Below are 26,514 nucleotides of genomic sequence, written 5' to 3'. Positions count from 1 at the left end.
AAAACCATCATCGCGGACATTTGGAAGCTGAACGTTTATACGGTTTGCGATAAGCTTTTTGGCGTTCTCACAATAAAAATAATAAAATTTTAGGACTGAAAAGGACTTTAATGATCTCTGTCTGATCTCCTTACTTTTTAGATGAGAGTATATCCGTGTTTATCTTTCTTCGGTTTGAGCATTCCCAGCTGTACGTCAATTTCTTTTATATGCTTTAAAAGTTGGGAGTCCGAAGTAGGTCAGAAGCAGGAGGAGAAATAAGAGGTAGTGTGTTTTGCAAAGACTTTCCTAGCAGTAGGCTTGGCAGAAGTTCAGACGGCAGTGTTGCTCCAAACACCTGACGTCTGTGGCCTTCAACATTGGGAAGTGCTGTTATAACATTGTTTTAATTAACTGCTTATTTTTATAAGCCGATCCTTTGCAAGTGCTGCGTCTTCAGTTGAAATCTTTTGTGGCCTGAGCACCATTCAATGACAGTTTTCAGTTTTTCACTCAAGTCTTAGACTTCAGTCCCTTCTGTGTTTGTAAAGTAGATGTGTCCAGTTTTAAAACGACAGGTTTTTGTCTGGGTTAATTTAGCGGAGACCGTCTGACACAGGCTGCTGTGACCTGATGGGGTGACCGCCCTCGACGCCGACTAAAGATCAAGGGGCTCTGCAGTTGCACTTAGAGGCCACATCTTCCTTGTGCCGTTTTCTTAGCGTGTGTCCCGAAGGCGCTTGCGGCCGCTCACTTTCCGGCGTCGAGGTTATAGAGCCTGTGCGGAAGTGCCCGTCGAACGTTGGCACAGGAGGCGCCCCTAGTTTTCTTTTTAAAAGTAGTTCTGACTTCTTGAAGACAGTGGCTGTATGTTTGACACTGATCTCCTTTGCCCCTCAGTTAATCTTTTGAAGGAGCTTTCATTTGAAAAATGTCACTAAGAGAAATACACACCAAGGGTTGTGCACCTTACTGATGTAATATGTGGCTGTTTATACAATCAGTTGCTTGTAGGTGACTTTCATTAGTTTGTCTTCTCAGTCAAAAAACTTGATCTCCTGTAAGCCTTCGCGTCGGCAGTCCTGATCTTTGTCGTGTCTGTTTTCCAGTTTTCATGAAGAAACTGGTTTAGGAGCTACTCTTGTAGTTCTTATTAGTGCATTTCTTTTGAACATTTGACCATTTCTTGCTAAAAACCGGAAGGCACTTTACTTCATCGATTGTTCATGTTGAGATTTTTATCATCCGTGTGTATTATGACTGAAAGAGGCTTGTGCAAATGACGTGTCTTCTCGGCAAGTGGTAGGATTGGTTTAGTAATTTAAAAATAGCCCGCCAATATGCATTTCCAGATTCTCAGGAGAATTTAATGTTCTTGTAAGAATTTTGTGTCGTGTTTACTGATGAAAATGGCGAGAACTTTTTGTCAATTTAAATGTGGAGCTACTTCAGGATGTCTGACACAAGCAGCATCATTAGAAAGACATCATAGTCCTCATTTATGAAGAGTTAAAAATTGTTAACATTTTTGTTATTTCTGAGAGCGCCAGCGGGGGCGGGGCAGACAGAGGGGGACGGAGGATCTGAAGCGGTCTCTGCGCTGACAGCAGCGAGCAGATGCGGGGCTTGAACTCACGAACTGCGAGCTCATGACCTGATCCAAAGTCAGCCGCTCAACCGAGCTAGCCAGGTGCCAGGTGCCCCAAGAGTTAAACAGTTTTAACAATTTAACGATTTTGATTTTCCTAGTAATATTTGAAATGATTATGAGTTCATCACGTAACATTTAATGTTTACAGATTATTTTTTGGAGGGGGAAGAGGCCTCTATCAAAATAACAGTGTACGTTCTTTTATATGTTTGCAGTTTGGACTTGCTGTTTTTATTGAAGGAGACAAAAACGTGGTCTCTTTAGACATAAACACGTGATTGCATTATTTATTGACTCATAATGCACTTTCCTCCGTTAATTGTAAATAGAAATTTAGTTACTATTTACAAAGATATGCTAGTGTACCTAGTACATAATTTAGCCCTCTTCAGTACACCGTCAACTTTAAATACAGTAACGTGCTTTCTTTCCTTTGTAAATGTTGAGATTGTGGAACCAGGAGGTCTAGGTTCTCAGCCATTGGAGCAAATATAGTAGTGAGCTGGGTCATTTTTCTTCATGTCTTAGAAATAGATGGATGGCTGTCAGTCTGAACATAGCCATCCTTTCTTGTTGCCTCAAGGAACTGGTTTCTAAGTCGCTTTCTGCTGCTCTTTGCCTCTCTTGAGCGCTGGGTGGTGTTTATTTGGAGAGTTCAGTCCTGTCTAACTTAACTCTGCCAGTCCTTCCCACCATATTAACTTCTCACATCACTTCAGCCTTTGCTTCCTTTCTTTCTTTCTTTCTTTTTTTTTTTTTTTTTTTTCAATATATGAAGTTTATTGTCAAATTGGTTTCCATACTTTCTGGATTTCTTTAGGCTGAAATAGATGAACCATTTTCTGAAATGATCATAAAGGAGGCTTTCCATTTATTTATTTATTTATTTATTTATTTAGTTAGTTAGTTATGAATGAAAGAAAGGAAACTACTGGGTTTTATAATGCTTTTCCAAAAGGACATTAAAAAAAAAAGGTCACTTGAGATGTCGGAGTTTATATTATCAATATCCTGTAATTAAATATATATCATACACTTGATGTATGAGTTTATTTTTTAAACTTAAGTTTCTCTATCTTATTTGAAAAGTGAGTTTTTCAAAAATGTCAAATGTTTATTTTGTGCAATAAACCAGAAGTTGCTTTTAGTTTGCTGGTTTTTAGCCAGAAGATTGTGTAAATAGTTGGTATTTTACATACATTGTCACCTGTTTAGTTGACTACAAAGATCAAGACCAAAAATCGTTGATCTACAAAGACCAGTTCTTTTCCCAAAATGCAAGACCAAATTTTGACAGCCATTTAAAAAACCAGTGGATCCAGAAGAAGTGCTTGTCTAGCTTGCATTGTTCAAAATTGTTTATTGCTCTGAAGAAATAAGATTTTATTAGACCTTGAACTTCTGGGATAACATGGATTGACTGAAATTTACTGCTTAGGATTCTGCTTTATCTTCTTTTAATAGATTTTATAAAAGAATACCACTTGAGTACCGTTTGGGGGGGTTGGGCAGAGTTCTCAGCTACCTTATATCGATTGAGGCAGCTTTATACCAGGTCACATGAATATCTGTTGGGTTAATGAAACTTTTTATTGTTCTCTTCAACTAAAAGGCCATTGCAAAATGACTCTTGAAAATTCAGATAACACGGAAATAATATAAAACAGACGGCAAAAGTTTCTGTAGCACAACTCCTGTGATTTGTGATTTTTTCTGATCTCTTTCTCTATATATGATAACATGTTAATAATGATAATATTTATTATTATCATTATACAAATAATTTTGTAAGTTTTGTATAAATAATTGTCATGTATAAATAATACACTATTTATTTGAAGAGGTTTCTGGCCAGGGATGCCTGGCTGGCCCAGTCAGTCTGAACCAGGATTCTTAATATCAGGGTCCTGAGTTCAAGCTCCATGTTGGGTGTGGAGCTTACTTAAAAAATAAAAGGTTACTGGCCAGATAAAATGTGCCTGCCAATTTGGGCCATAACTGAAACAAAAAAAACTATGTTTTAAAGTATAGTTGACATATGTTACATTAGTTTCAGGTGTATAACCTAGTGATTTATCTTCTCTATACCTCATGCTGTGGTCACTACAAGTGTAGTCCCCATCTGTCACCATATACTATTTTCAGTATCATTGACGATATTCCCTATGTTGTGCCTTCTATTCCTGTGACTTTTTCCATAACTGGAAGCCTGTATCTCTCCCCCCATCACCCATTTTGCCCATCTTCCCACCCCCCACATTTGGGCTGTCACTTTAAATCCTCTGTCCAGGTCCTCATTCTCTAAGAATGCAGTGTTCAGTGTTTGATGACTGTGGATAATATAACATCATTTATTGCCCTATTCTTTTTTTTTTTTCTTTTTTGAAGGTTTATTTAGTTTTCAAAGAGAGTGAGAGTGGGAGCAGGGAGGGGCAGAGAGAGAAAGAGATCCCGAGCAGGCTTCAGGTTTGGCGCGGAGCCTGACTTGAGGCTCAACTCACTGACCACACAGGCTCCCTGCCCTATTCTTAATTGATAAACATTTATTTTTTAGTTTTTATTTTTGCAATTAGTATTTTAGCGAATACCCTTCATTGTACATCTTTGTATCATTGAGTAATTTTGTAGAAGTTCCTAGAAATAGAATTAGTCAAGAGGATATGCATATTAAGTTAAAAATTTTTTTTTATTTTAGAGTGCAAGGCGGGGAGAAGGGCAGAGGTAGGGGGAGAGAGAGAATCTCAAGCAGGCTCCATTCTCAGTGCGGAGCCCAAAGCTGGGCTCAGTCCCACAACCCTGGGATCATGGCCTGAGCCGATACCAAGGACTGAGCCACCTAGGCACCCTGCATATTTAAATTTTTATAGATATTACCACATTGTTTCCCCAAAAGATTTTCCGTCTTCACCTTACCAGCTGTTTATGGTAGTGTCTCTTCCTCTCTGTTCCCAACGCATAATACCAGTCTTTTGGATCTTTGTCAGTGTGATAGGTAAGACGTTATTGCAGTTTGCTTGCTTTTCTTTACTCATTCAGTGAGGCTGAGTTTCTATTGTCTGTTTATATTTCTTCTCTGAAGTGACTGCTAGGGTGTTGGATCTATTAAAATTAGGTTGGACTGTTTCTTAGGATTTTTAAGGACTTTTTGTATATTGTTAAATATTCAGTTATTTATCATGTTTTGCAGATTCCCACTCCCTTCTTCCCATTTTGATGTTATTCCTGGTATATTTTGGTTCATGAAAGTTTTATTTTATTTTTTTTTATTAAAAAACGTTTAAAATGTTTATTTTTGAGAGGGAGAGAGAGAGAGAGAACATGTGAGCAGGGGAGGGGCAGAGAGAGGGGGGGACAGAGGATCCAAAGCAGGCTCTGCACTGACAGCAGAGAGCCTGATGTGGGGCTTGAACTCCTCAACCATGAGATCATGACCTGAGCTGAAATCAAAGTTGGATGCTTAAACGACTGAGCCACCCAGGCACCCCAAAGCTTTAGTTATTTTTAATTTTTCTCAGATGTGGGCAAATGTCACTTTCAATTTTTATTTTTAAAAAATTTTTAAAGTTTATTTTGAGAGAGAGCGCACATGCACATGTGTTGAGAGCTTGCGTGTGAGGTGGGGAGGGGCAGTGAGCCAGAGAACCCCAAGTAGGCTCCACCCTTCAGCAATGAACCCGACCTGAGCCAAAATCAAGAGTTGTACGCTTCACTGACTGAGCCACCCAGGTGCTCCCTTTTTAAATTTTAGACAGGGAAAGCCTGAGAGGGGGAGAGGGCAGAGGGAGAGAGAGAATCCCAAGGAGGCTCCGTGCTCAGTGCAGAGCCTGACTCAGGGCTCAGTCCCACCACCCCAGGATCATGACTTGAGCTGAAATCAAGGGTCGGATGCTCAACCAACTGAGCCACCCAGGCACCCCAAGACTGTCCAACATTTTAAAAGATGACTGGACATATTTAGAATTTCAAAATAGTAGGATGTACCTTATAGGGAGAGAAGAAATTCTTTATTCATGCTATTAGGCAAATACCGGTTTATAGAAGTTTTAAACGTTTACATAGTCAAATTAGAATTTCTTTCGATTTCTTTGTTTCTAAAGGCTTAGAAAGTAAAGATTATGAATTACCTCTCTATCTTTCCTTTTAGTTTTCATGTTTATATTTTATTTATTTAAAAAAAATTTTTTTTTAAGTTTATTTATTTTGAGAGAGAGAGAGTGGGAAGGGGTGGAGAGAGAGAGGGAGAGAGACCATTGCAGGCGGGCTCTATACTGTCAGTACAGAGCTGGATGCCGGGCTCGAACTCACAAACTGTGAGATCATGACCTGAGCTGAAGTCAGAGGCTTAACTGACTGAGGCACCCAGTGTCCCTAAAGATTTTGTTTTATTTTATTTTATATTTTTAAAAATTTATTTATTGTCGAGAGAGAGAGAGTGTGGGTGCATGTGTGTGTGTCGGGGGTGGGGGGCGGTGGGCAGAGAGGGAGAGAGAGAGTCCCAAGCAGGCTATGTGATGTCAGTGTAGAGCCTGACGCTGGGCTCGATCTTGCATGAGATCACGACCTGAGCTGAAATCAAGAGTTGGACGCTCAACCACCTGAGCCACCCAGGTGCCCCTAAAGATTTTAGTTTTAAGCAATCTCTGTCTCCACCATGGGGCTAGAACTCACAACCCCAAGATCAAGAGTCACATGCTCCACCAACTGAGCCAGCCACATGCCCCTCACTTGTATATTTTGATATTTAACCTGTTAGGAATTTCCTTTGGTATGAAAAATGAGTGGGGGATTTGGTTTTTAATACTTTTCTCTTTTAGCTTTTCTAGTTGTTTCAACACTACTTAACTGAGTAGTCAGTGGACAGTAAAGGAGCAGTCACAAATCTTTCCTGCAAAGATCAACCGAATTGGCCTACCTGAGTGGTGGTCCCCAGAGCAGATCTCCACCTGAGCCAGGACTTAGTGCCTCTCCTCAGAGACCAGGCCTAGTGTGGGTCTGGTGTCTCCAACGTAACTCGGGCCTCTGGTGCCCTGACTTGTTCAGCCTCACGTCTGCTCCTGGAAGCAAGGCTTCAGAATGATCGTGGTGCCACGGCTTATGGAAACCAGGGACTTAAATAAACCTCTGTCTTCCATTTCTTAGTTTTTGCTTGTTTTTATTTTTTCAGTGACAAGTGATATTTCTTGCTCATAGGACTGTTCTTGAGTTAGGTATTTGAGTTTGCATGGCTCTAGTTACCGGCTTCTGTGCCTGTTGTGTGTTTTGTAGTTTTACCAAAACTTATGTATTGACTTGTTGAATTTCTGATTTCCAATTACATTAGCAAAACTGGAGTTTGTAGCAAAACTGCGGATTATGAGGAATGATTTACGGTAGCCCCCTTCTGGCCCCAGACTGCATTGGGTTTTCCCTGTGCATTGGGTTTTAATAGGATTAACGAGGTGGTATTTTTATGGTTGCTTTCATTCAGAATCAGGCTTTTGAAATTAGGATGCAGGGGAGAGTTTTAAGAGTTGAAATTTCCTGAAATTGCATTCCAAATGTTCTGTGTTCTGTGTTAAATGCATTTGTGTGTGTGTGTGTGTGTGTGTGTGTGTGTGTGTGTGTGTGTGTGTGTGTGGTGTTTTCTAAGAAGCATAGGAACTGGCCCTCAAAGGATCTTTCTGTGATGCTCGAGTGAACTCCCACAGGACCCCTGTGCTGCAGGTAGAGAGGTCCTCTCCCCAGTTGGGTCGGCCGGCTCTATCACATACTGAACAGCGGAAGCACTGTATGACCTGGGATGAGCCACTCTTTGATTTCTTAGCTCCAACACCCTCGATTTGCTCCTTGTACTAAATACGTCTGTGTCAGGCTCTGGTCAGGAATTTTTCTTCCCGGTTTTTCTTTCTGACCCTGTCCTGCTGGAGCCTCTCGTCTCTTGGACCCCCCTTCTCCTGATCCGCTCCCAAGACCTGGTTAGGGACTCCCTTCTCTCTCACTTCTCTTGACCCAAACTTGGTATTTGTCTCATTCCCGTTTTTGTCTTCAGGACTTCCTTTGCATGAAAACAGTCTGAAATTAAATTGTGTATGCTATCATTTTCACCAGAAGGGCTGGCTAATTTAAAATTTGGGTGTGTTATCTTTTCTCTGCTGTGATTTTGAAGAATAATAGAGGCAGTGTCAGAAATCCTCCTCGGCTTTTCTCTAGTTTGGGTGGCAGTTGACCCTTTCTTTCCTACGCCTTAGGTGTGAGATGGTTCCTTATTGTTTTTACTTGGAAAGACGATATCAACAGTTCATTGTGTCTCTGGCATGAATTAAATGGACCAACCAGTATCCAAGAATATTTTTAACTTGGCTAACTGACTGTATTTTTTTCCCCCCTACTATCCGGAAGTTGGACTTAACCCTTCTGATGTTAAAGATTGTTCAGAGACCAAATGGCCATGGCAATTTTCCTTTGGGATGTCCCACTGTGAAATGGGGAGTCATACCGACCTCATAGGGTAGTGGTGAATTTTAAAGAAGTTAACTTTGGTAAAGTCTCTAGCACAGTGCTTGGCACATAGTAGGGTGTGTTAATTTCTTTCCCTTCCCTGCAGGCCATTCACCTGCTCTTCCCTCTACGATTTTCCATAACACAGTTTTTACTTGGAACCAGCCTTCTGCCAAGAGTCTCAGTTTGGTTGTGTCCTCCTACAACTACTATTTTTGGCTTGACTTCCCTCTCCAGCTCCCAGTGGTCCAGCCACACAGTCGCCTATTGTACCAGCTGGTTGATGTAAGTCTATCCATCCTCAGAGGAACCCAGTTACTTACCAGTAAGCTGTGTTTCTCTGAAAATGTAGCATCCTTGATAAACCAATAGTTTTTTTTTTTTCCTTCTTTACTTAACCATTGATGATGAATCATCTATAGTAACTTCCTTGTGTGATCCTCAAGTAGGAACTAGAATTGGAGAACTTTATTTGTTGATGTGTAGGTCTCCTAGTGAGTTCCTGAGTCCAGGACCCTTGACTGTGATCAGGTAAAATGCTTTGGAGACCCGTGAGGTCAAAATCCTTTTCAGTATTCTGAGTGATATGAGACTTAATTACATAAACTGTCAAGGATGATACATTTTCAAAGAAAAAAAAGTTACTGGTAAGTAACTGGAATTTTTTGAGTAATTTTTCTGTTAAGTCAATAAATAAGAATTCCCAAACTTGTTTTACCAACAAATGCTTTTGCATTTGAATATTACTTCATAAATGAAAGGAATATGGTTATTAGTTAAGGTTAATAGTTAAGGAATGGGATCGGTTTCTAGACATAACTACGTAGATCATGAGGTGTGGGTATAGGCCTTCAGTTTTCTAAGGAGGTGCTCTCTTAGCTTTAAAGGGAAATTGGAGCGAATCTCCATTAGGCAAAATTAGCAAATGCAGTCTGTTCATTCAGAAACATTTTTTGAGTGCCTACTCTTTTTTGAGACACTGTGCTGAGTATCATTGCGAGACAGAGAGGTAAAAACCACACTGTCTCAGCTGCTTTTGCTCTCAGAGAGCTGATTTCTGGCCCCTTGGTGACTGTAGGGCGCAGGATGAAGGTGACGGGGTCATGGTATGACAGCGTCGTGGGGTTGGAGGTGGTACTAAGTGCCACAGCCTTTGCCATCTTTTGTGCTTCTCGAAGTTCTTTCTGTTCAGGGGGAAACGTCAGCGGACCTCATTCAGTAGATTCAGAGTATTTTCTGCATCCTTAGAGCAAACAGATGAGGCAGAGCCAGCGTCCCTCCTGTCTAGTGGTGGAATCGAATATTAAGTCGTCTGACCTTAAGTATGACCTTGGGTTCAGACGCTGAGTAACGCAGGTGGATACATGAGAGTTGGAGAGGCAGCACGCTCTCCCTCACCCCCTGAGCTTTAAAGGAGGCTAATCTTGAGAGTTAAAGTCACAGTGTTAATTTACTTCCCCCAGGTGTAAAACAAAACCTCAAAACTCTAATTTTTTTTGGTAAGAAATTACCGTTACTGTGCACTTCAGATCACTGGACAGTGTATCGTACTTGATTCAGTAATTATAACCACTCCTTGCCCCAAAGCTTACCCAGTTAGGTAGGAGGAAGAGAGGCGCCTTGGTAGTACCAGGAATAGGAGAAGGGCCTGGGGGAAGAGGCGCCCCTCCCGTATGGCGCCCAGTGCACAGTTGTGCTTGTTCGTTGACCCCGGGAGCTGCTCCACGGCGGGAGCCTCGCACAGCCAGGAAGCTCTTGGGTGTCGGAGGCAGATTTCGGCTTCCTTCCCGGCTTGGTAACTTACTACCTTTCTGACCAGGCAAGTTACTGAACTTCTCTGAACCTCAGTCTCCTCGTTTGTGAGGTGGCGATGCCAAAGGCTGACACGAGGAGTGGTTAAGATATATATAAAGCACTTAGCACAGTGCCTGCAACATAGTACGTGCTCAATAAATGTTAACTGCTAATATTATTGGATTATTGGACGGATGGATGAAGAATTGTATCAGAGGCCAAAGTGCGGAACAGGGGAAGATTGTGGCTCTGGAGTTTTAGTGAACTGTTCCCTACCTTCTCATTTACTTGAGCAGTGAGCTTTCTAGTGTTACAATCTTTGTCTTTGCCGTTTGGAAAGCAAATTAATGGATTAATCACTGTCACAGTTCTGTCTAACTACTCTGATCTTTAAACCGGCTTCCACCAGGAAGGAACTATTGTGCTGCAGTGACTGTGACCGACCATTGCACCATTATCCCCCTGGCCTGACGAGATGCTGAGGGCCAGGTGTGGCCTGTGCGCCAGAGATTTCACTGTGATTTCACCAAATCTAGCCCTGCTATTTTTAACACCTCTCAAATAGAAATGAAACATTTAATAATTATGTGTGTATACATAGGATTTTCCGTTTTGTTTACTACTTCTTTTTACTCGATTTTCACTGATTGTAGATCACAGATAGATGTCCAAGGGTATTTTTGAGAAGGTTCTTGGAAGCCTGATAATTGGGTAATGGTGCTCCTTAAGAAAAGGTGGATTCCTAGACAGGATAGAAGGTGCTGTGGTTAGATGGGCACAGATTTTTACCGTATTTCATAGAATCAAAGATGCAAAATTTTGAACATTTTAACATCTGAAACTGGAATGCATCTTAGAATTGCTGTGATAAGAAAGCATTATGTTACAGTTTAACTGGCAACATTATTTTCTTAGTGATACAGAAAGTAATGGAATGCCTTGAAATTGATGTCATCGTAGGTTGGATGAAATACGGTATTTCAAGAGAGTATATGCACTTACACGTTATAGAGATATGGTATCGTGGCAGTATGTGTAGTGGGGAAGAGAGCAGAGGCTCCAGAGTCAGACTCTCTTTCTGGGTTTAAATTCCAGCCCTATCTAGTTAACGTATGGCTTACCTTATTTTTACCTGACTTTTCTCACCTGTAAAATGGGGGCTAAGAATTAGTCCCCATCTTACAGTGTTGTATTGAGGACAGAATATGATAAGACATGCGATGTGTTTAAAATAGTGCCTCGCACGTAGAAAGTGCCTGATAGTATTAGCTGTTATTATTAATGTCGAGATTATACTTTTGCAGGATTGATAGCACTCTGTTTTGTTGTGATCGAAATTCAGATCTGTTCTTACCCTTCGTATTTGTTTTCCGTCCGGTAGTATCAGCAAATGATGCTTGGGGTTTTTTTTTGTTTTTGTTTTCGTTTTTAAGGGAAGATAAAAATAAGAAAGGTGAACCTAACAGTTTTCATATTCTTATTAAGTGAGATTTTTAAGAGGCATATTTGGCGTTATATGTTATTATTCCATGTGGTTGAGATGGAAAAGAAACTAAGCATCAAGCTAGGAAATTTATAGTGAAAGCAAGGAGCAGCCGACCTGAGGCTAACAAATACAGTTTTTGATTCTGATTGATGTTGGTAAGTATGGGAAGGGTTGGAGGCTTTTGGAAATTTGCAAAATCTGAAGCATTTTTGTCACCCTAAGAGAGTAAAAAGGAGAGAATCCTTCATGGTTTTAGGAACTTTGTTGTCTTAGGTAAAGGAATTTCCTTTTCAAAATGATTTAAGTGGGCAGTGTCCCTTTAGAATATGGCTGCAGTTTAAGGCTGTCCTTTTATTCTTATGAGTCAATTTTATTTTCTCTGTTCTAGTGTTCAGTGACCAGTGACTTGGATTTTCCAACGCAAATCATCCCATTAAAGACTCTGAATGCAGTCGCTTCAGTACCCATAATGTATTCTTGGTCTCCCCTACAGCAGAATTTTATGGTATGTAAATCATGTATCATCTGTTTATTTGATAATCATTTATTTTCAATAAAACAATTTTCTTGTCGAGGTGAATCAAGAATGATAATAAAAAAAAAAGTTATCGAAATGAGAACACTTTGTGTTTTTTAATGGATAGATATATTTTAAGCCTTCACGGTGTTGTGGTTTTTTTAGTCTTTTCTAGTTAAAATATTCTCCAAAGGAAAAGTGTTAAGGAGAAATCATACCTGGGATTAAAAACGGTTAAAAGATCGACGCTTACGGTTAGTTCTTATCCTTGGGAAGGTCAGGCAGTATTCTGTAATTTCAGTATGATTTTGAGGTTTTGTTAATTGAGAACTTTATATTGAGAACAGTTTTAGGCAGCGTGTTATTAAATGATACTGAACAGTATGAAATATTCTCAGGGCTTATAAAACACAAACTTAAGCATATTTCCACAGATAACACTGGCCCAGTAGCTTTTGTAAAGAAATGCTGGTGTTTAATTCTTCATAGACGTAGGATGAAAGAGGATGGAACAAAAGAAATTTGAGTATGAATTCTTCACTTAGACTGTTAAATAAACAATAGTTTCATTATTTACTTGATATGTAAAATAGTAAGGACAAGTACTGATACAAGTCCTTGGTGAGCCTACTTTAGGAATTGCTTACTAGGTTTTTAAATTTTTTTGTTTTTAAATTTTCTTTTTTTTAACATTTATTTTTGAGAGACAGAGCCTGAGCTGGGGAGGGGGGTAGAGAGAGAAGGAGACACAGAATTCAAAGCAGGTTCCACACTCTGAGGTGTTAGCACAGAGCCAGATGCGGGGTTTGAACCCGTCGACCGCGAGATCGTGACTTGAGCCGAAGTCGGACATTTAGCCGACTGAGCCACCCAGGCGCCCCTAATTTTTTTGTTTTTAAAGTAGGCTCCATAGCCAAGGTGGAGCTTGAACTCACAACCCAGAGATCAAGAGTCCCATGCTGTACCAACCGAGCCAGCCAGGCACCCTTAGATTTTTTTTTTTACATAGATGTTTCTAACGTCTTTAGTAACTTAAAGATTTTATAGTGGAAGATTAAAGACGAAGTGCAGATACTTTTCTATAATTGCTGAAACTTGTGTGTTTAAGGCCCTCTGCAAAAACATTTAGTTTAAGAATCCTATTGCAAGAGCTGAAGGGAGATTTCAGATATTCATAGACTCAAGTTCTGAAAGCAGGTAGTATTTAAAGTCAAAATTATTTAGGGTTACCCATGGGTTTGCTGGTTACTGACTGAGGCAAATTAGGCAGACCCTGTGGTTAGGATACGTTTGAGGGAGCAAAGGTTACGTGGAATACAGTTGGGAAGACAAAATAGCAGTTTGTCACTTAATTGTGGCTTTTATCCAAAAAAACCCCTAATACTCCTAGTGTAAATGGGATTAGTGAAAAGTGGACTCTTGAGTTGTCTGTAAATTTGGATCTGGATAGACCAGTACATTAAAATTTAAATCTTAATTTTTTTTTATCCCCCTGTGTGCTTTCTCTCTCAATGTCCCTTTTCCCTATTTGTCCAAGATCCTGTTGTCTTTCTGAAGTTTGCGGTTGTCCTAAATTTGTTACCTGGGGATTATCTGAGATTTTCCCCTTCTGGTTTTTCCTGCCTGCTGCTACGTGACAGTCCAAGTGCCTGGTGGCCTTTTCCTGGTGTGTTCTTCCCCCTCCGTCTTGGTCCCAGCCCAGCCCGTGGCACCACTCCCTGGCTGCCACCTCTTCCTGGCCCCTCAGCCAGTCCATTCTGTTGATTGGAGCTATCATTCTAAAATTCTGTTTTTAACCAATATCCGCGCCCCCGCCGCCCTTTGAAAGGCTTCTTAAGACAGCTCCGTCCTACTTTGTTTAAATATGGACTTCAGAACCCTCAGGCCTTTATAATTACTGTCTTTTTTATTCTTTATTGAAAATTCTCTTCCTCCCACACATCTGCTTTCAGTCCCTGGTGTCCTTGAGTTCTCCCTTCTGCTTGAACTTTTTCTCGGATCCGTTCTTCCTTGCTAAGTTAGTGCCTTTTTCCCCACTGTTGTCTTCCAGACCTTTATAGAAACTCCTCTGTCATCTTGATTAGCATTATACAGAGATTGTTTATCTCTGTATCAAAATATTTTATGTCATTGTAGAATGTTCTTATTTTACATATAAGAGTAAATCCTTTTGGCATAACCTTTATGATAATCTATTTTATATCCCCAGATTTGTATTATATTGAGGGTCTCCGAATAACTAGATCATTAAGTGAAGTTTGGAAATCCTTACCTTTTTTACTTTGTATGGCTATTTATAAGTGGTTTTAATAAGCCTTATTTTATCGATTCTAAGACTCTGGGTTTGCCTTAAAATTGATGGGTCACGGCGTAATGTGCGACACTTTTTCCTTTCTTGAGGTGCATAAAATAATGGTAAGTTTTAATGATTGATGACCTGTTAGATTAGGGAAATAGAGTATTTTCTCTTAAAATTTTTCCGCTGTGAACAGTTTGTTTTCTCATATAATGCTTCTTGGTGGGAGGGGTCTTTTATTTAATTTTTTTTTTTATAGCTTTGAGTTTGTTGTTAGTTTAGATCTGGAGAACTGAGTAAAGACATCTACTTTAGAAATTGTATTTTACATTACACTGATTTTTAATTTTATTTTTAAAGTTTATTTATTTGGAGAGAGAGAGCATGAGCACAAGCCGGGGAGGGGCAGAGAGAGAGAGAATCCCAAGCAGGCTCCGCGCCATCAGCGCAGAGCCCGATGTGGGGCTTGAACCCGCGAACCGCGAGATCAGGAGCTGAGATCAACAGTAGGACACTTAACCTACTGAGCCACCCATTTGCCCCTACGTTGATTTAAAAAATACTTTGATACTTAGGATAAGCCTGCTTTTAAAATATATTTTTTATTTTTAGGTGGAAGATGAAACGGTTTTACATAACATTCCTTATATGGGGGATGAAGTTTTAGACCAGGATGGGACTTTCATTGAAGAGCTAATAAAAAACTATGATGGAAAAGTACACGGGGATAGAGGTGAGCCATGTGTTTAATCTCTTGGAAAAAGGGGCCAAAGCATTGAGAGAGATTCTGAATTTGTAAGCATAGGTGTGAACATGGCTTTTTTTTAATATTAAAAGTAAGTTTATTGCTGGATTGGCCTGGGCTTACCAGCCTAAAAATTGTAATGTTTTCCCTACTTTTAAATTGAAGAATCATTTTTGCTAACTTGAAAATGATGCGTAGTTGGTTATATCATAAATTATAATGTCAGTAACATGTAAATTAGATAGAATGGTTTGAGTGTATGTAGATTTTAAGATTCCTTCCCAGTAAAATTAAGACCGGGCCTCTGCTTACGTGACACATGGGCTCCAGAAGGCCTGTGCTCAGAAAGATGTCTCCCTTAGCTCCCGCAGTTCCTGCATTTCTGTCCCCGCATTCAAGGCCTCTGCGTTTGGTGTCCAGGGGACCCTGTCAGTGTCTGGCAGGAGGGTAGCGTGTGTAACGTCGTCATGGTCCCTTCTCTTCTGGGGAAAGTGAGGGCTGTCAGCTGCGGTCTTGGGAGGAGGCCGAGGCCACAGTTCGTTTCTAGGGCATCAGGTTATAGTGGCAGGCACTGGAGACTTCTGGCGGGGGTTGGGGGGTGAGTAAAGAGAGGATGACAGGTGTTGAAGATGAATTCTTCCTGACTTTGCCTCAGGCCAGCCTTGAAGGTGATCTCCCTCCTCATTTGAACAGCAGTGTTCCAGTGCTAACAGGCTCTGGCTGTTTCTTCCACGTTAGAAACGGCGTCAACTTGGCATTACCACCTTCCTCTGTATATTTCTGATACTTGACTTGATGAATTTCAGAATGCGGGTTTATAAATGATGAAATTTTTGTGGAGTTGGTGAATGCTCTTGGTCAGTACAATGATGATGATGATGATGATGATGGCGATGACCCTGATGAACGAGAAGAAAAACAGAAAGATCTGGAGGAGAACAGAGATGGTAAGTTTCTTCATTAGGTTTGTGTGCAGTCCTGACAGCATCTTAGAGTGTCCTTTGTAATGTTTCATCCTGTACTTGAGTGTCTTTACTTCCTTTGCCTAACAAAAGAATGTACTGTTTGGGGGGATTTTGCAGGGTAGTTATCAGAATCGTCATTCCGATATATTGATCGTTGCACACAAGTAGTGTGCCAGTCACTTTACGTGCACCAGCGGTGGCTGTTGGCATCAGATCTATTATAGTCGAAGAGATGGGCTTAGTGCACTTAAGTAGCTTATTTAGTACGCTGTTGGAGGAAGAAACAGAACCCAGAACCCCGTGCTGGTCACCCCTCTGAAGGGCTCGAGAGCCCTGCTTTTGAGCCCTATGCTAGTTACGGCTTCTCAGACAGAGCGGCCCGATCCAGAGTCCATAGTCCGTGGAGACTTGGCAGAGCTCATCGGTAAACAGCACAGAAGAGCGTGGGGGAGAAACTGCGATTTCAAAGAAGCGAAATGTTTTTGTAACGGGCCGCGGTCATGTAGTTCATCTCCTTGAGCTTACAAAGAAGAATCAGACCCCAGTGGGTAGGTGACCAGGCAAGAAGGTCACAGACCCAGTCAGTAGCCGCGCTGGGATTAGCCCCTGGGGCTTCTCCCTCCTGGTGCACCTGAAACTTCCCATATTTGATTTTAAGTGTTTTGTTCGTCCGGCCTACTGACACTCCATGCAGACATGTGACATATGTCAGAAGTAAGTGAAACACAGAGTTGATAATTTTCGTAGAAAATTAGCTTTGTTAGATGTAGTTGTGTGGAGGAAATGCAAGATTGAAAGACTTGCTTTTCTTTCATCTTTTTTCCCTTTCTTATTTCCTGATACAGACAAAGAAAGCCGCCCGCCTCGGAAATTTCCTTCCGATAAAATTTTTGAAGCCATTTCTTCAATGTTTCCGGATAAGGGCACAGCAGAAGAACTAAAGGAAAAGTAAGATTTGCTCTTTTGAGGCAGTCTTGCCTTGTATGGTGCGTAGCTCAGCATTTTGGTTTATCAGAAGTAGAACTCACGGAGCCGACGGCCCCCCGCGCTTCCTGTGTTCATGGTGCTGCGGGTTCTCGACACCATGTACGTGAGGTGCTTCCCTGCACGGCGCTTACCGTGGTGCCAGTAAACACACGCGTGATTTCCGGTGGCGCTTGGAGAGGAGAACTTCTCTGGACACTTATAGAAATGTCAGTGTAGTTGATGTTTATTTTAATTAATGTGGTAACATTTTTCATGATCTGAATCCCATCCCTGAACTTGATTCTTTTTTATTATTTTGAGAGAGAGAGAGAGAGAGAGAGAGAGAGAGCGTGCGCGCACAAGTTGGGGGGGGGGGGGAGAGAAAGAGAGACAGAATCCCAAGTATGGTGCCCAGTGGAGGGACTCGAACCCACAAACTGAGATCACGACCTGATCCAAGATCAGGAGTCGGACACTTAACTGACTGCGCCTTGATTCTTGATATACCGGACAGAATGTTTAATTGGCTCTTCATCTAAATAAGGATGGTTTTAGGTCAGACCTTTTCCTTGTGTGTGGCCGAGGCACGATGAACATCACAGATGCTATATGGGACCTTTCAGAAACTTTATTTTCAGAGGAGGAGTTGTTGCCGTGCCCTCACCTCCCTTTTCCCTGCTCGCCGTCAGGTATAAAGAACTGACCGAGCAGCAGCTCCCGGGCGCACTTCCTCCTGAGTGCACCCCGAACATCGATGGGCCGAACGCCAAGTCCGTGCAGAGGGAGCAGAGCCTGCACTCTTTCCACACGCTCTTCTGCAGGCGGTGCTTCAAGTACGACTGCTTCCTGCACCGTAAGTGCAGCCGCCGCGCGCCCTCGTGGGGGTCTGTCGTGGGTCCCGTCGTCCAGCGCCGGGAAGCGGTGTCCTTGATCGCAGCTAGAATCGATCATTTCGCCTGGCGGTGAAGGTGGAGAACCGTGCTAGGATCAGAGGACCGTCGTTCTGCAATTTGTTGCTTGACGGTTGCTGTGGAGTCTTTGACTTGGGCCGCCCGGCTCCCACTAACGTGGAATACGGGTCAGCGGTGTTCCCATAAAGGCTCACCTAGCACTTGTTTGTAGCGAAGCTGTGACCGTGAACCATCTCAGAGCCTAGAGCAGCCCTGCCGTATGGTTGAACGCATTTTGTTGAATAAGAAATGGGCTAAAAAGATGTTTGTAGGTATTTTTGTCAGTTTAGTGTTCCTTTTTGGTTTTCTGAGTAAGTTTCTTTTAAAAATATCTGCAGTTGACAGGTGCCTGGGTGGCTCAGTCGGTTAAGCGTGCAACTTGGGCTCAGTTCACCATCCCATGGTTTGTGAATTTGAGCCCCTGCGTTGGGCTTTCTGTTGTCAGCGCGAAGCCTGCTTTGGATCCTCTGTCGCCCTCTCTCTCTGTCCCATACCCACTTGTTCCCTCTTTCTCTCTCTCTTTACAATGATTTTTTAATTAAAAAAAATATGTATTATTTAATGTTTTATTTTTTGAGAGAGTGAGCATAAGTGGGGGAGGGGCAGAGAGAGAGAGAGAGAGAGCGATCTGAAGCAGGCTTTGTGCTGACAGGCCGACAACAGCAAGTCCGATTTGGGCTTGAACTCACGAACCTTGAGATCGTGACCTGAGGTGAAGTCGGTCGCTCAACCGACTGAGCTACCCAGGTGCCCCTCATTTTTTTATTTTTTAAAGATTTTATTATTATTTACAGCGAGAGAGAGGATATGAGCTGGGGGGAGAGGGAGAATCTGAAGCAGGTTCCGTGCTCAGAGTGGAGCCCAGTGTGGGGCTCGATCCCACCACTCTGGGATCATGACCTAAGCTGAAATCAAGAGTCAGATGCTCAGCTGACTCAGCCACCTAGACGCCCCAAAGATTGTATTTTTTAAGTAATCTCTACCCCCTGTGTGGGGCTTGAACTCCTGACCCTGAGATCAAGAGTTGCAAGCTCCACCGACTGAACCAGGCATCCCTACACCCAGTTGGTTTATAAAGTTATGCCCGGTTCTTAAGAATATTATGAGTTGCATCCAAGTGTCACCATAGCGAATGGTCGCGTGGAAGCTCTACGTGGAAGTCAGTGAAATGGTCCGTCCAGTTGGTAGACGTAGCATTCTCGTACCTTCCTTGTGCAAATGAATCAGGAAGTGGATGCTGCTTCTGAACGTGATCACATGAGTTATTTTATTGTGATCTTCAGATTTGAGTAATAGTGATGAACCTTGAACCTGATCAGTCCCTCCTCCGTCAGGCGGGGGACACTGACTAGCGAGCTTCGCTCCGGTGGGAGGCGGGGCTGCCCACCCGTGGCACGTGGAGCGGCGGGGTCCACAGCTGCTACGCCCCTTGCTTCCTCGTTCGCTAGGGCCGGTCTCTTTGGGATTCCGCCTCGACGGATCGTCTAGGGATTCACTGCTTTCCATCAACTTCAGCAGAATCTCACAGACTGTAAATGTTTCTTAGGCAAAATGAACCTGTAAATACATTGTTAGATACACGTTAGCTATAGCATTTTGTGCCTTAAGTTTTTTTCTCTCTGATAGAATAACATAGTGCTTCATAAGCTGTTGTGAAGATTAATTTTATTATTATGTGTAAAATACTTAAAACAGTACTTGGCTTGTTTTTATTGTTATTTTTTAAACAGGTTGTCATTTACATGACCTACACTTCAGAAATGTATTAAAAGGTGTCCAGTGAATTCTCCCTGCCACCTCTGCCCCCGTGCGTAGCGTTTGTACCTCACTCCTTAGACCGCTAACATCAGCTCTTCTGTATCTTTCTGTAGTATCTTCCGGCAAAATGCAAAGATGTTCTTTTCCCGACTGTCCTTCTCACAAGGTGCCATACTAGTGAGGCTTCTCCCTGTTTTGACTTCATGGTGTAGACGCTCTTCCTGTCTGGAGAGCTGCGTAGCCTTCTGTCGTAGGAGGCAGCGGAACCCTGCATTTGGATCGTGTTGCGCCTTTCGTTCCCACGGCGCTGCGGTGAATGACCTTGGCTGTACCTGCACAGCATTTGCCATAAGTGCAAGTTAAGCTGGTCCACTGTGTATTGGCTTCACTCTTTTTGCATTTAACTCTTTGATCCTTTGGAAGCGAGTGATTCTGATAGAGTTTTGGATCCACTTCTCCCTACCTCCAAGGCTGCCTAGTCGTTTTCCATGCCACGTATTGGAAAGTTCCCTCTTCACTGCTTTGCTGCCCTCCTTGCCTGTTACCACGTGTGCTTGGGTCTTTTTTTTTGTGTTCTCTTCCAGGAGGCTTTATTCAGAGATCTCCTGCCTATTCTTTCTTGTTTTTTTAATGTAAATTTTTAGAATCAGTTTGTTTAATTAAAAAAAGTCTAGGTAGTATGTTTATTGGAATTCCATTAGATGTATAAATTACTTACGGGGAAATTGACATTTTAAAATGAGGATTAAGTGTAACCATATGATCAGGTTTCCTTTTGTGTCCTTTAGTAACCTTGAATTTTCTTCACGTAGTTCTTGTACATTCGTTTGTAAGATGAGTTCTAGGTATTAATGGATTGTTGCTGGGCTTTTTCTCTTTAAATGTTACATGTTTAATACCTTGATACCTTACTGAATTGTCCTTGTTTATAATAATTTCTCGGTGGATTCTTTGTTGAGTTTTCTAGCTCTGTAGGTAGACTGTCGGCAATTACTGAGATTCTCTGTCTTTATGACTTTAATTTCTTTCCTTGTCTAATTACATTGGCTGATATCTTCAGTACGGTGTTAAATAACAGTGGTGCTAGCAGATACGTTTTCTATCACTTCTGGATCAGTTTTGAAAAGTTACCTATTTCACCCAAGTTTTGAAATTTATTTGGATAAAGTTGACCCGAGTGCTCCAGTGATTTTTTTTTTCCTGCTTATTAAATGTTTCGTTCTCCCATTTTTCTTGATGAACTTAAGTGGTTTCTGTATTTTGTTTTAAAAATCTGTTTCCTATATTTTTCCCTCAGAATCAGCTACTGTATTAGTTTTACTGTGTTTCTCTTTATGAGTCAGATTTTTGCATTGTTTTCATTCTTCCCTCTTTTTTGGATATATGTGGTTAACATACAATGAATCGTCTCTAGAGCACTGTTTCAGCCTCTTTTAGGTTCTGTTGTTTATTATTATTCTTCAGGAATTTTAAGGAACGTTTTAGGTTTTCTTTTTAACTCGTTGTCTAAGGGGGAATTTTTAAACTTCTGGGGAGAAGGGCCTTTTTGAACGTTCTCCGTTTTAATTATTTCTGTGTGGTAGCCTCACTGATACCTGGTCTCACCTGTTACTTAGATGTCAGGGGTGTCTACCATGGCTGTCTGTAAGGAAGAAGTTTCGATGGTTAGGGGGATTTGCAGTTCATCCGAGCCAGAAGCTGAGTATCTGTCTGACCATGGTCTTTTTTCTTAGACTTACATGTTCAAACGAACCTTGAAGGATAAATGGTTTTGGTTTGGGAACAAATTCCACTTTGTATTCCAAATAACTTTTAGACCATGATCCATTTTGTAAATTGGAAACGGGTTGTTCTGCAAACTTGGGAGTCCTGTAATTCCTTTCTTGCTTTTTTTTCAAAGTTTATTTATTTTTGAGAGAGAGTGCATGCGAGTGGGGCAAGGGCAGAGAGCGAGGGAGAGAGAGAAGGCTCAGTCCCACAAACCATGAGATTGTGACCTGAGCCGAAATCAGGAGTTGACTGAGCCACCCAGGCGCCCCGATGTAAATTCTTTATAAAAGTTTCAGCCTAAAATTGGCTGCCTAGTCTGTCTTTGACGCTTGTTAGAGGAACCAGGGTCAGCTCCTGAATTGATTGTGGTGGGTCTAAAGAGGTAACACATTTCTGATAGGGAGGGAAGGAAGGCAGGCTGAGAAATGAAGGTTGGGAAATTTTATGTGCTTACATAGGATCAAAAGTAGAACCCTGGAATAAATGTTTTGTTGGGTTTTCTATTACCTGAGTGGCCTACAGAGGAATCCATTTTAAGCATGAAACCCATTTGTCATTTTTGATATTATGTAAGTCTATTTTCGGAATGCGTATTAATGCTAATTGTAGAGCTTTTAACATTTTTAATGGTTAGAATTTCAGAAACAGTGTTCCAAAGTTTGTAGCTGATGGTTGACTTTTTTTTTTTTTTTTTTTTTTTAGTTTTCAGATGTGTAATGATTAAAATTGAGACATATGGAGTTCATATTTGCCATGTAATTAACAGAGTGACTTAACCTCCCTACATCTTGATTTTCCTCACCTATAAATGGGGGTGAGGATCCTAACGCCTGCAGGATTTTGTGGGGGATTCAGTGAGGTCATGCCTGGAGCCTCTTCCTGTGTGCTTTGAACACAGAAACTTTTATTGTTGGCTCCCGTCACTGCCTGCTGTTACTACTGTCCTATGCGCTGAGCATTGACACAGTCATTTTGTAACATACTTAATAGTCTGAGATCTCTGATGTACAGAGAATTTATAGGATTACAACTATTAAGTATGTATATTCAGTAAGAATTCTTAATACCAAGTTCTAATCGGAGCAGACAAGATCAGTACCTTGGGCAGAAGTTAATGTATAAACTTGACACTTTGTACTTCCCTGTGATCATTTATTTTGTCATAATTATCACATGACAATGAGCTAAAGTATTTGAGAAGTGTTGTATGTTACAGGGAGGGGAGGTGGCTCTTCCTGCACGTGGCGAAGCATGCTGGGTGCAGGTCTCAGCACCCCTGCCGCCAGCTAACCAGCTACTCAGATTGTCTCTTTAGTCCTGTTTCCTAATCTGTAAAATCACCACTGGAAGTAGGTGACTGCGAAGGTTCGCTCCAGCTCTGTAATCCTTGGATTCCCCAGTTCTGTATTTGAGGCATCGATATTTGGTGAAACGTTAGAAGATTCTGAGGGGCTACTTAGTATTTGCAGCCGTTTTTTAGAATCGCCAGTTTACTCAAACATAGGTATTGGAACTGGATATGTAACAGTCTTCTTACCTTTGCTCAAAAACCGTAAGGTAAGATTTTTCATCAAGATTTTATAGGTTGCTTTTGAAAAAAACAAAACCAAAAAGCCCTCCACGTTCTTTGCTCTCTCCTTTCTGATAAGTTTTAGAAAAAGTGCCCTGCTTGAATTTTCTTTTAACAATTTTCTTGATCAGGTTATTTTATGTAATCTTTTCCCCTCAGATTATATTTAGCTTGAAATATATTTTAATAACTTAGTTGAAATATTAGAACTTTAAGACACCTATGTGAAAATATTAAGTACTCTGAAAATCTAAAATAGTCCAGACATTTCTGGAAGAGGGAATTCTTTGTATCCTTAGTTTTCTTAAACAATGGAAGTTTGAAATTCTGCTGAGGGAAGGCTAACAATGAGAATAGTTCTCTTTTTTGAGCTAAATGCAATGTGAAATGAACAGTGGTACTTCAAGCAATTTTTAAAGTACCTTTTATCATCAATGTGTTAATTTTTCCTTTAGAGCTGAAACTTGACTCGTGAGCGTCCGTTGCTTTTTTCTGGGCCTCTGCGGCATCTCTGCGGCCACTGTCTTCACTTGCGCACGTGTCTTATGTTTCTCACTGATTCCGGTGAAATCGAGAACTTCAGTCCTTAAGCAGAGGAGACATCCAGATTAAAAACAAATTTTACCAAAAATATATCACTCAGTATGTTCTGCTGATGTGGCCTTGACCTTCCGTAGGCTCCGACTTTGTATTTTAGGGGTCGGCGTCCTCAACTGTTCAAAAATGTAATCCAGTGCTAAATTAGTCATGGTATTGGTCTCTTCATTCCAGGGAAATCAAACTCACTTGAAACAGAATTTGAGCCTTGGATTTCTACTTCAAGACCAACATCACTTTGTGTCTTTGTTTTCTTGATTTCCTCATCAGTCAGTTCATCTATCCCATTTAAGTTCTATGGATAGAAGTATGGCTTTTTACAGATGTTTTTTAAATGGTTTGTTTCATGAATGTGTCACTTGTTTTTGTCCGAATTAGATAGTTTTCGTCTTGTGTAACTCTGAACGGGGCATTTGTAGCATTTGCCTTGGTAGCTGGAACAGGCTTTCTCGAAGGTTTCTCCCAACTTCTCACCGCTGTGCATTCACGCTTCATTAGTTTGTCACGCTGCTATACTTTGAATCTTTTTGTTGTCAGGTTATTTGGGGATTTTAAGTTTCAAACACTTTTGTTTCTGGAACCTGTTTTGTGTGACCACGTATTTCCTATAGAAGGGCACTGACCGCAAGCCGTCTCTAGGTTCTTGAATTGTGTCTGATCCAAAGCAATGGCGTTTCAGTAGGCTGAGGGTGTCCTCTTTATTTCTTATTACTTAAAAAAAATTTTTTTTGAGTTTATTTTGAGAGGGGTGAAGGGCAGAGAGAGTCTGAAGCAGGCTCCCCGCTGTCAGCGCAGAGTCCGAAGCGGGGCTCCATCCCTCACACTGAGATCGTGACCTGAGCCGAAACCCAGGGTTGCTTAACTGACTGAGCCACCCAGGGGCCCTGTCCTCTTTATTTATATTTTTTAAATTTTTGTAAAGAAATTTTTTTAACATTTATTTTTGAGCGAGCTCGCACGCGCGCGCACGTGTGGGTGGAGGAGGGCAGAGAGAGAGGGAGACCCAGAATCTGAAGCGGGCTCCAGGTTCTGAGCTGTAGCACAGAGCCTGATGTGGGGCTCGAACCCACAAACCATGAGATCATGACCTGGAATGAAGTCAGATGCTTAACTGACTGAGCCACGCAGGCGCGCCACCGCGCCCCCCCCCCCCCCCCCCTCCAGCTGCCATCCTCTTTATTTTTAAAAACTAGTTTTAAACAAGTGCTGTCCCAGTCTTGTCCCATTTGACAAGCTGGTTGCTGACCTTTATTTAGAAATCAAGAAATTGTAGATGCCAGAAATCTTGGGTAAAAATAGGAAACCTGATTTCATCGTAGAAGGGATATATCCGTTGTTTCTAATTAAAGACTCAAATGTTCGTGATCTGAGTTGAGAGTTTTATGTGCATCAATTATACTTGCAAGGAGAAAAGGAGGAAATCCCTAATCATTCCAGAATTTACGGTTTCCTCCCTGGTTAGGGGCTGGTGGGGAGGAGTGGTGGTTGTTTCAGGGGAGAGTTGAGGAGAATACAATGAGATGATTCAGTTTAGGAAGAGCTCGAAGGAAAGTTCTGTAATGTCAAGCATACGTTGGCAAGGTTGTAATGTACCAGTTGTTTCCACTGAAACTGGAAACGACGAGTAAATATAGTTATATTTGGGTATTTTATGTTTATTTTGCAGCTTTTCACGCAACACCCAACACTTATAAGCGGAAGAACACAGAAACGGCTCTAGACAACAAGCCGTGTGGACCACAGTGTTACCAGCACTTGGTAAGCCTGAGGGCTGCACGCTCGGAAGGCACTCGCAGAGTGTCCCCCCCGAACGGTGGTGAGGTCTGCGGAGCCAGCGCTGACATGACGCTCTTGCTCCTGTACCTCGGCCGTGTGGGGGGCAGGGACTCTCTCCCTTGCCCACGTTGCCTTCGTCGCGGTTACACACTGCACGGTCTAGTCCTTCATCGGTCTCGTTTCATTGGTTTCTCTGCGTTAATCTCTTCAGCAACCTTGCGAGGTTGTTAGGAGCAGGACTCTTCCGCCCGCCACAGGGTTTGTGAGCGTGAGAAGCACAGGTAGCCCCTTCAGCCCCAGAAGCTCGGTAATTGTACGGGGTAGTTCCGGAGCCTTCCTCAGAGTTACAGACCCATGGTGGTTGGAGTGAGGTGATCGGGCCCACAGATTTTTTTTTTTTTTTATGATGAAGAAAAGATAAGGGTTTAGGAAGAGGTAGAAAAGTGTTTTATGGGCACTATCTTATTTTTACCATTTCCCCTCTTTGAACCAAGCCACTCCTACCTAGGAACTAAATGGGTATATATTGCCTGTTGGATTTTGGACAGAAGATTCATTGAATGGCACCTGCAGAAGGTATCCTATTTTTAAGCATTTTGGTTTTTGTAGAATGAAGTGTAAAACTGTTGGCTGCTCTCAAACTTCTCCCTTCTCCTGCCACTGTAAACACGGAGTTCTTGAGCACGGTTTTATAATGCTCTGTGCCAGGCCGAATTTTACTGGGCTCCTCTAAGATGTTTCTGTGGTCTGTATAATCCGTGATCTTACTGTTGGCACATATTCTCTGAGACCGGGTTACTGGACTTGTTGCTGCGGAAATGTGCTGCTTTCACGATTTTGGGGGGCTGGGCATCCCTCCCAGGAAAAAGGGGGATGTTCTTTTTAATAGTAAGGCAGGATGGGACAAAGCCCAGCATGCTTATGTGATTCGTGTTCTTCTGGTATTCTTTAAATATCACCAGAGACTCTTCTTAAACCCTGAAATAGGAAAGTCTGGCTCCGCATGCACGGAGTGTGATGCTTCTCACGAATGTTCATGTTTAAAGAGACTCACCTATTTTTTATATTCTGTTATAACCAGTTAATACGGTTCACAAGTTCACACAGAATTGTCGTGCCTGGTTTCGTACCCCTGTAGCACAAAGAGCACCTAGATCGATCTTTTGGAAATTTTCAAACTGTCAAAAGCAGATAGAAAACCAGGATGTGCAAATGAT

General features: G+C 41.8%; 1 protein-coding gene across 13 annotated transcripts in view; it reads left to right on the top strand.

Annotated features, from left to right (window-relative positions):
• Positions 1-26,514, top strand: part of EZH2 (enhancer of zeste 2 polycomb repressive complex 2 subunit) — a 63,771-nt gene that overhangs the window by 26,348 nt on the left and 10,909 nt on the right. For 6 of the 13 annotated variants that reach the window (XM_078438200.2, XM_078438173.2, XM_078438183.2 and 3 more), the window contains exons 4-10: positions 8,345-8,392; positions 11,776-11,892; positions 14,813-14,933; positions 15,752-15,892; positions 16,756-16,858; positions 17,566-17,729; positions 25,188-25,279. In XM_078438200.2, coding sequence (XP_078294326.1) covers positions 8,345-8,392; positions 11,776-11,892; positions 14,813-14,933; positions 15,752-15,892; positions 16,756-16,858; positions 17,566-17,729; positions 25,188-25,279 — 786 coding nt within the window. Of the gene's footprint in view, positions 1-8,213; positions 8,393-11,775; positions 11,893-14,812; positions 14,934-15,751; positions 15,893-16,755; positions 16,859-17,565; positions 17,730-25,187; positions 25,280-26,514 lie in introns of all 13 variants that reach the window. The other 7 variants (XM_078438231.2, XM_078438222.2, XM_078438213.2 and 4 more) reach the window with 3 other exon arrangements.

Source organism: Panthera onca, chromosome A2 (assembly GCF_046562875.1).
Source record: "Panthera onca isolate mPanOnc1 chromosome A2, mPanOnc1 haplotype 2, whole genome shotgun sequence".
Taxonomy (NCBI): domain Eukaryota; kingdom Metazoa; phylum Chordata; class Mammalia; order Carnivora; family Felidae; genus Panthera; species Panthera onca.
This window is presented reverse-complemented; position numbering and strand designations above follow the sequence as displayed.